Source organism: Zeus faber (genome assembly GCF_960531495.2).
Source record: "Zeus faber genome assembly, chromosome: 20".
Lineage (NCBI taxonomy): Eukaryota > Metazoa > Chordata > Actinopteri > Zeiformes > Zeidae > Zeus > Zeus faber.
Window position 1 is genome coordinate 13,269,612 of NC_137207.1, and position 10,000 is coordinate 13,279,611.

Below are 10,000 nucleotides of genomic sequence, written 5' to 3' on the forward strand. Positions count from 1 at the left end.
TGGATCATGGGACTCAATGGCTGGATCAAAGAACTGGATAGGAGAACTGGGTCCCAGAACTCACACCCCACGTGTCAATTTAATTGATGCTAGTTCTTGAAATGGTGACGCTCTTCCGTCTCCGCTGCAACATGATTATCCTGTAGCGGGAGCTGTAGGGGGCGGGACCTAAGAAATCCAACCAACCAGGATTTTGGCATCACGCTTCAACCCATTGCGTCCTTCCCAGACCCGTTCTGGTTATCGGTGGTGTTCACTGAAACTATGGAAACTGCCGCTACAAACCTCGATATTTCTGACTTTCGCATATTTTTGTGGTATCGTTTGGTAATATTGGTGAAAATTGACCATGAATGTAAATATGTCGCCAAAGGGTTATTTTGCGCCTCCAGTGATAAGACGCCAAATGGAGGAAGTCGTCGAGCATCTGCGAGGGCGGTCCACTCCCTCACAGACGCTCTAAGGCGGTTTGCCCTTCGCGCTACACCCTACGCTCAGAGCTTTCTGACACCAGGAATCTGGACTCCTGTTGCATGATGAGTACTTCCCTGGGTGCAGCTCCAGGCCCATAGCTGCCACTCTGTCAATCAGACCAAAGGTGAGGGTTCCTATCAAAGACATACCGTGTGTCATCAAGGAGAGAAAGTCTCAGATGTATCGTGTTGTTCTGGGCGGGTTGGGAGTAACTTCCGGGCAAAGTGCCGCTGCCGTGCAAGCCGCCAAATAGACACCCGACAGGGAGAGAACCTACTCATTCTAAGACGGCTAAAACCGAGGGGGCGAAAAAACGTGCTGTCTTATATGAAACCCATACCTTGGAGTTGGAGGTGGATTCGAGAAAGCATAATCTGTTCCCGAAACCTTCGGCCGCCAGGCAGAGTTTTTGTTGTTCCTTGTGGACGGTGGCCGAACACTGCAGCACCACCTCGTCATCCTGGAAAAAGCAAAAAATAAAAAATAAATAAAAAATGGAATGACGCACAGTTCATGAAAACAAGCAATTACCATTCGACGTGTGAATCCATGGTAGGAGAAGCTAAGAGGAGACTCAATTCTGGCTTTTAGGGAGAAGGTAGGAAGAAACAAGGAAATGCAACCATGCAGGAAAAACAATCCAATGACATTGTAGATGTAGACTCTTTTGCGAAGTAAGCTGGACGCAGTGAACTATCGTCGTCTTAAGCGGAGCTCTGCTTTGAGTGCGCAGTATTCGGTCAATCGGATGAGAATATTTTCTGCATTAAAATACCACATTCCAAAGAGAGTTGCAGTTGCTCTCCTGATTATGACTGAACACATCAATTTGTTGCCTACTTTCCTACGGGTCGGGGGGAGGGTTGCTTCCTCGGCAGCCTCCTGTTTTTTCCTCGCACGGGCAAAAAGGTTTGTGCACTCAGGTTGATGGATCAGCTGCGGCCGCTTCTACACAAGCCGGGGCTTTAGGGCACGTACTAAATGTTTAGTTAATACGGCCCTAAGTGTGCTTTGGGTCGGCCGAGACCGCCTGGCCCGCCGCCAGTTCCGCCGTGTCTGTGTTGCTGGCCGTGAGAGTGAGAGGCGGACTGAGGCGGCTGCATGTGACTCGAATTCATGCTTCTGAGGAAACGATGGCGCAGTCGGAGTCTGAAAACAAAGTTCCTTCTGCGGCGGGCGGAGCGAACGTGGCAGAAACAAGTTGGACACGAGAACGTGAAGCAGGATTAGGGGACAACGGAGTCTGAAGGCAAGCACCAAAGCAAGCTTCTGTGGAATTAATCTCACAGAAAATAAAAGCATTGATGTATTACTGACCATTAAACTGCATTGATGTAGACTGATGTCAAGAGTGTAAATATAATTCTTCTACTATTCTACTAAATAAATACAACGACCATCATTGGATGGTCATTTTATTTATTTTACATCAAATGCACAGATAATGGACTTAATTAGGCTTGGTGATATTAACAAAATTTGCTATCATGATAACACCTAAGATAATAAGATCATTTGACTTGAAAGAAATTAAAAATTTTAACCTTTGTTAATTTCACGAGATATTTCCACACAGGAAATATTTGAGAAATAACTATTAGTAATGTGGATATTATGGCTAAGCAGACATCTTATGTCATCTAATATAATCTTCTAACTATCTAATCTAACGATAAAGGAAAGAATCTCTGTATGTCCTTCGATTACCTCGACAGCCGTTCATCCCATCTACTTCGCACCAGGAGGGTGTGTTTACGGGGACCCAACGACGCGCGGTGTCGAATTTGTTGCAATTTGGACACGCGACACATGTAATATTAATAAACCTTTCAATAAACAGCGAGCCAGCGGGGGGGCGGGCTTCAGGGCTCTGCGACCGAGACCGTCTTTCCTGAGCCGTTTCTGTTAAACTGTGCCATTCAAATGCCTTAGAACGTCTTACATTTTGACTGGGCGTGCACTGGTTGATTTAAAAACAACCAGTGCGTATAAGTGCCAAACCCTGTGCCCAGTGCCATCTGCATTACTACTATAAATGACTGTGCTCTGGGGGGGGGGAGGTGTCCAAGGGTTTAGATTCCTCCTAAATGGCATTTAACAAGCTATCAATCTATCTGTCTTACACTGACCTTCACAAATAGTTTGGATTATCCTTCAACTCCACACAAGTTCAGTTAGACACAAAGCAGAAGCATGAAGCTGGTCTTGACAAGTATGATTAAACTAATCCTCCTGTATGCGTGCGTGTGTGTGTGTGTGTGCGTGTGTGTGTGTGTGTGTGTGTGTGTGTGTGTGTGTGTGTGTGTAGCTGTGTGTCCGTAGGCTGGCAAGTTCAGGATCTGTGCATGTGTGGCTGCGTGGGCTGGTGAATTATGAGAGTGTGTGTGAGGCCCCGGCCACTTGCACTATCACTCATATGGTGCCACTTTGGCCCATCTCTATTAATTCACCCGGACACATATAAATCACCCCCACACACAGATCTATAACTCTGCCAGTAGACCAACAAACGGTGTCTGATGGAAAAACGACGGGTACACCGTGCCAATTCAGCTCAGCTGCAGGTTGGTTTCTTTGGTCCGAATCGGACCAGAAAAAAATGTTGTTGGGGTTCATCATTCATGGTCCACGCTGACTTATACAACGATCAAATCGGACGATATTTCATCAGATGTATTATGTCATTCTGGTACTTCAACATTTTATGGTTTTGAACATACTAAAAGACTATTTTTGGTGTTTCGGACACAACACAAAAGACTCCCTGCCAAGACGGCGCCGAGCGTAAACCCAAACTCAAGGCTTCAAATAATGTCTTTGGAAACTGACGGGTGACGTCACGGACACTGCAACCATTTTTTTTCTTCGAGAGTTTACGGTCCTAACACTCATCTGGGTCTGTAGCCGACTCAGAACTGCGTCAGTCTAATCGGATTTGGCTGTTCAGTGCGAATATTCAACTAATCGGCGGGGGCGCATTTTGCCATCCGCACGCCAAAACAGCGTGTGATTAAATTTTTACGTCTGCTTATGGAACGAAACAAACATTTTCCCCACACTGTTTTTTACTTGATTCTCTCTGGAGGAAGAGGGCACGGTGATCTTACTTATAATTCTTTAATGTTATCCCTGTGCATTTTGTAAGCTTATATCTGTTTTATCCTCTTATTGTAATGCACGACTGCTCGACTTGAAGAATCTCAGTCGACTGATGGGTTTCCGACAGATGATTCAACCCGCCAACTTTCAGGGGGCTGCCCTACTTACACCTGGAACATGTCTTCCATTCAGCCTTTAAACCTGTGACCAGAGGAATAGCCCAAATCAAGTCTGCTCGTAGCTAAACATCCGCATTTACGGTCACCTGTAGGGGGAGCCCCGGCCCAGAATTACTGATTCAACATTGTCGCAAGTCTGTACTGAATCGTTTTAATTTCAAAATAACTTCAGTGAGATCAACGAGGTCGGTCAGTTCCTCTATCTGCGACGAAATGATGTCTTTCATTTTGCGAAAGGTCAGAAACCCTGTTCGAGGCAGAATTTTCAGGATTTTCTTCAACTGGATTTGTCAGGACCACTTTCCCGCCTGGCTGCAAATGCAAATGGAGGAACGTGATGAGTCGATAAACTCTGTTTATTTTGATCATTTGGTAAAAAAAACATTTGTTTGTGCTCATACTGTAAATATCTGGCATGCACTGGCAGACACCGCACACACACACGCACACAAAAAATGGATTACTGCTTGAATTTGTGATTGAGTGACCACAGGATTTTTGAATGTTGAAAAAAATAGCAATCCAACTCGCTGAATAATCCCTGACCCCACCCCCAACACACACACACACACACACACACACACACACACACACACACACACACACACACACACACACACACACACACACACACACACACACACACACACACGAAAGAAATAGTACTTAACGCGGGTTAAGGTAAAAAAAATCTATGAGGTTCTTTCAGAGTTTGTGCAGTTTAAATGAGAAGCATGGTATGCAGCATGGTACTCTGAGCTCTCAAACTGGATGTGAGTAAGGCTTTTATGACAGTGCTGGTGCATCGTCACACAAGTACAAGTACTCCCACACAAGCACAGAGTTACGTCACAAAGTACATGTACATGCCATCAATCCTGGCCCTGAAATGATGACAAGCTTAGATGTGTGTGTGTGTGTGTGTGTGTGTGTGTGTGTGTGTGTGTGTGTGGGATGAGTGATGATTCTAGGGCAGCCCTGCTATTTTAGCCATACTATGAAGAGGGAGATTGACATCTGAGTCTGTGGTGTCTGACACCCTTGCTAAATGGCAGAAGGTTTTCTTAAAGCCATTGTTGTCCGGACACCAAGTTAACAGTGTAACCACAAATTATTCAGAGGTAATATATCAGACTGGCGAACAGGCTGACGGGTCTGAATTGGCAGCGCAAGCTTCGACTATCGCAGCCGTCACATCAACAAACCGTGTCTGTAATCGCCTTATAGGACAGCGAGGGGACAGTCCTGGCTTGCTTCCTCTTCAACCCCTACACCTCAGATGTCAAAGTACAGCTGGGACTCTTCTCGAATCTGGAAAGGTTGTTAGATCTCCCTGCTATGATGGATGGGATGCGTCCATGGTGGGAGGGGGGCAGAATGCCGAGGATGCCTGGTGAATGATGTTGTTAAGTGGAGCAAACAGAGCCATCTACTGCTGGAAATCAACAATGGTGGATGGTGGATGACAAACAGATTAGGGTCCAACTGCCTCCGATCTCCATTCAGGGAGCTGAGGTGGAGGTTTACCAGGAAAACACAATCCTAGGAGTGTATCTGGATAGCAAGCTGGGAGAGTCAGGAAGGGTCATCCCAGGACAAGGATCTGCCTAGCTCTCTTCTATAGGGAGCTGCTGAGGGAATCTGCCATTTTAGTCATTTGTCAAACAAAGACGCAACACTATTGTGTCTCAACCGAAAAAAGGAAAACTTCCTGGTCTGAAAATAAGACAAAAAAAATGGTCTTATTTTAGAGTGACTCCCACTCTAACTGTTGAACTCCTTGATTCCACTCATTTTGCTTCCTATCAATAACATGCGTCATGCTAGTGTTTGCCTTTTATCGCACTTTGTAAGACGTTTCTTACAAGGCCGTTCTCTTAAACACCACACATACGATCTAATTGTGTGTCTATTATTAGATGCCTATGTGTTGGTGTTCATAGGTGTCGCTATAGTACCATAGAATAATGACACCATGTTGCATCATGGGGCTCCACCGGGTCAGCTGTGTGCCTCTTCTATGCAGTGGTGTTCTGGGCCGGCGGCATCAAAGCAGGCAATGCAAAGAGACTTACTGAACTCATTAGGAAGGCTGGTCGGCTCCGGGCAGGAGCCTTGACTCTCTAGAGGCTGGAACAGAGAGAGGGATGATGACTAAACTGCTGGCCACTATAGACAGCACCTCCCTCCTTCCCTCCCTCCCCTCCACTACACTGGAGGGAGGGAGAAGAAACTTCAGCTCTATAAGAGGTATGTTCTGCCTGCTGCCATTGGACTCTACAACTCTTCCTCCGAATGGCCGGTTGCCATCGATCTCAGCCAGCAATGGCCGCCGAAGACTGTTCCCTGCGTCTTGTCTGCACTTATCAGTGCATCAAGTCAAAATATTCCTTATCAAATACTTCATAGATGTATTTCAAATTATGAAACGTTGAACTAGCCCTTTTGAAAAACGCACAGCCAATGTGTGTCTGTGCGCGCTGGTCTGTGATCATCTGTCCTTGACGGAGAATGCATTGACTGTGACAGCTAATCCTATTCAATTGTGGAGTCTTTTTTTATGAGAGAGAGAGAGAGAGAGAGAGAGAGAGAGAGAGAGTGTCCCTACCCTACTGGTATTTGTATGCATGTGTGCATGCATAGCTTACAATGTACAACATATTTACATGTGTGATATACAGATGCATCTGTACAAGCATCAATGTTGTACCTGGATGTTTACATGCTGTGTGGTGTTTGTTAATCTGTTTGCATCTACAGTTGAGAACTGCACCGTACGGCAAAAATCTCGAGCTGTTTGCTTTCAACTCTGTCCGTTTTAAGGTCGGCACTAATTGTTTTGATCGTTATCTAGTATTCTGTAGATGCACAAATACACAAAAGGACAAGGACGGACATTGTTAAAGATATTGTTGAATCTGATCAGCGTGTGAAGCCTCCGCATCAGAATTGGCAAAATGCTGAATGGTGTTTTGCAACTCAACACAGTGGGAAGGAGACCAAGAACAAAGCATTACCATGTTGACATTTCTCCAAGTAAACCAAGTTCGAGTAGGCTTTCTGCCTGGTGTCCCTAAATGGTCTGGGAATTCACAAGCCCGCATTTCTAATTTCCGTGTGTGTTTGTGTACTTGTCTGTGCACGTATGTGATGTATACAATTACAGAGACCAGCGTAAACTCATGAGTGAGGGGCCCCTGTTGTCAACATAATCTTGAGCTTGACCAGCATACTAACATGTGCACTCATCTCTCAGGGGTCCAAATGGGGCCACGGGGCAAAATTAAGGGTCCGTTCAATTGAAGACAATAAAAATTGCTTTTACAGACTGTGCCTTCCTCATTTGCTGGACATCTTTACAAGGCTGTTTTTCCTCATATAGAATCAAAGCTAAAAAATGAACCCCAGGAATTGGAGTAACATTTAAAACGACAATGTCTTTAACATTTGGAGGGCACATCTACATTTGCTTTTATGTGTGCTTCCAAGCTTCCTGATGGCCCAGTGAATTTATAGATAGATACTCTGAAATAGACTATGAATGGCATGCGACTGGCCTACAGATATGGTGAAAATCTACAGCTGAATGCAGCTCCAGGCGTGCTATTGTGCGGAACAGGATGGGTGCCCGAAATGGAAAAATGTGGCAGCAAAATTAAAACAGCTTCAACTCTCCTGACAGTGAGTCAAAGAGCTTGCTGTAACTACTTCATTCATGGGTTAGGATTTCAACGTAGTGATGTTTCTATCCCCGAGAAAAGCTGAAGACGACAATGGTGACCTCTTCGTCGTGTATTTCAATGGGCTTTATCAAACTGCCATCAGAATTTTGGAGTATGTCTGTACATCTATGCATAAGTCCTGGATACATCCCATCGCTGCACATGGAAAATCATTCTTTCATTACAAATATCAGGGAGGGAGATACTACAATAGCAGAATACTACAATAGATACTACAATTTTTTGAATCTGCAGGTATTACTGCACAAGGGACCGCCAACATGCCAATTGAAATCAGCTTTAAGCCATCAAGTTAAAACTTAAATGGGAAAATTTGTCAAATTTCACAGCAACATTGCACCATTTCCTAGCCGTGGAGTTATCATTGCCTTGGACGCCAAATGCCGCCCACTGGTGATGAAGCATCCTCCACTTGGAAACAGAACATAAAAAAATTAATAAACCAATCAAAATAACCAAATAATTCAGAAGCTTGAGTCCTACTGAACCGCTGAACCTACTGAAGTCTCCTCGACCACAGTCCAGATCAGAACGCCTGGCTCCCAGAGTAAACATGCTTTGTTTATTTCACCTGAACTGACCATGAAACACTGAGAAAAAAAATAAAAAAATAATAATAATAATAATAATTATATATATATATATATATATATATATAATATAAAACGATAAAAGTGATAAAAAATGTGCATATCGATTATGTCCAACTCAATAACTTGCCTGAGAATGGGGCTTGGCTCCCCTGTCTCCATTGTTACTTGATTAAATATGAACAAATGGTTCTGTTTGAACAAAAATCTGTAAACACTCCGTGTCCTGCAAAAACGCATAATTTCAACTTGTCCCTCGTGTCAGTGTCACTGTCAGTGAGAAATTTTTAGCTCTTCCAGACATGAAGATTTCACTTCAGAACAATCCCTCCCATCAAAACTGAGAAAAAAACATTTGTTCAAATTTTACAGCAAGGACTTGAGCTTTGAATATGGCTGAGTGGAATTTTACACAATACACTCAACATATACATTGTTTTGGACATTTAAAGTCGTAGCTTAAAGAGTAGTAGGTGCCGAAAGGGATTTAATGTTGCCTCTGGTCACTTTTTACACACAACTTTGTTTTTTTTTAAATTTCCTTATGTGTTTATGTTCTTTTTCGCACAGAGTAAAACGTTTAGGAGACATATACGAAGACATTTATGAATGAAGAACAAGAGTTCTTACTATGCCTTAAGCTGTCTATAGACAGCTCCACTGAAGAAAGCTGAAAGCTGTTTTTAACCAAGTCTCAACTTGGCCTTGACATGCTGTGATTGGGCCACTACGGCACCCATCATAAGGCCTGGCCACCAGTCTATATACTCTCACTCTTCATTCGTAAAACCAGGGCTGTAGCACAACCCAACCATATTACTGAATTGAAAACTCGAGTTCTGATTGCCATATTGTATACCTTCAAACCTCACTGACAGCGAGGTCATAACCGATGTGTCCTATGCAAGCCCTCAAAGGCAGAGACATAGAACCCAGGGCCCAGGGAGTCCATTCCAAGGACCAACTGACAGATGTGACCTCAAACCCCAATCTCAGCATACAAGAACCCATTCGGAGGGTGAGGAAGGTAAATTATATCACCGCCCTCCCTGACACACCGCAATGCTCGTGGGTGGGGATTCCACATACAGCTGAGTTTGTATCACCTGACCATAACCACTCTCAACCACATAGCGTAACTCTGAACGCAGGCTAACACCTGGCCACACGCCAGTGCTCAAAGGGTAGCTGGATGTGTAAAGCACCCTTGTTGACGGGGTGCTAGCACTCTGAAGTATTTCCACCACCTCAATGGGAAACCTTAGTTTAATAGCCCGTCCTGCTCAGGGGCCACAGTTTCCACTTGTGGGGAGCGTGTTTGAAGATTTCCCCCCACACATTTATGGGCCTTCTGGCTCATATTTTTGGTTTGGGCCCTGACGCTTATGTCTCTGAGTGGATGGGGGCCTCGATAAACACACTGGAAAAACACACTGTGTGTGTAGTTTGTGTACATTGACTGCACGGCTTTTGCAGGCACGGGAATTTGTACAGCAGATTGTCTTTTTCAGGCTAAAATTAGAGGACGGGCAGACAGTCCAACAGTACAAAACCCCACTCCATGGCAGCTCAGGTCCTCCACCACTTTCTGCCCCACAACACCGAAGGCTGCGACTGCTGGGGACAGCGGAGAGGATTGCTGTTCCAGCCCCTCATCATCTACCTTTTTGGGGGCTGTCTAGATCCCGACTGCTCCTGCGATGAGCCGGTCGGGGCTCGTAACGCGGGGACCTCCTACTGCTGCTCGAACTTGTGGGTCATGGTGTCCACAATGTGCTCAAATAGGCCTTACACCTTTACCGGAGCATCCAGAAGCCTGTTTTTCTCCTTCTCAGATATCTGAGAAAGACTCAGCCATAGATGGTGCTGCGTCACTACCGAAAACCCCATCACACACCCTGTGTCTTGTGCCGCA

General features: G+C 44.9%; 1 protein-coding gene across 1 annotated transcript in view; it reads right to left on the bottom strand.

Annotated features, from left to right (window-relative positions):
- ryr2a (ryanodine receptor 2a (cardiac)) overlaps positions 1-10,000 on the bottom strand; it is a gene marked incomplete at both ends in the record, with an annotated part of 197,947 nt that overhangs the window by 141,400 nt on the left and 46,547 nt on the right. Inside the window, one exon of the mRNA XM_080021214.1 lies at positions 815-934. Within this exon, the coding sequence (XP_079877340.1) occupies positions 815-934 (120 nt within the window). The remainder of the gene's footprint in view (positions 1-814; positions 935-10,000) is intronic.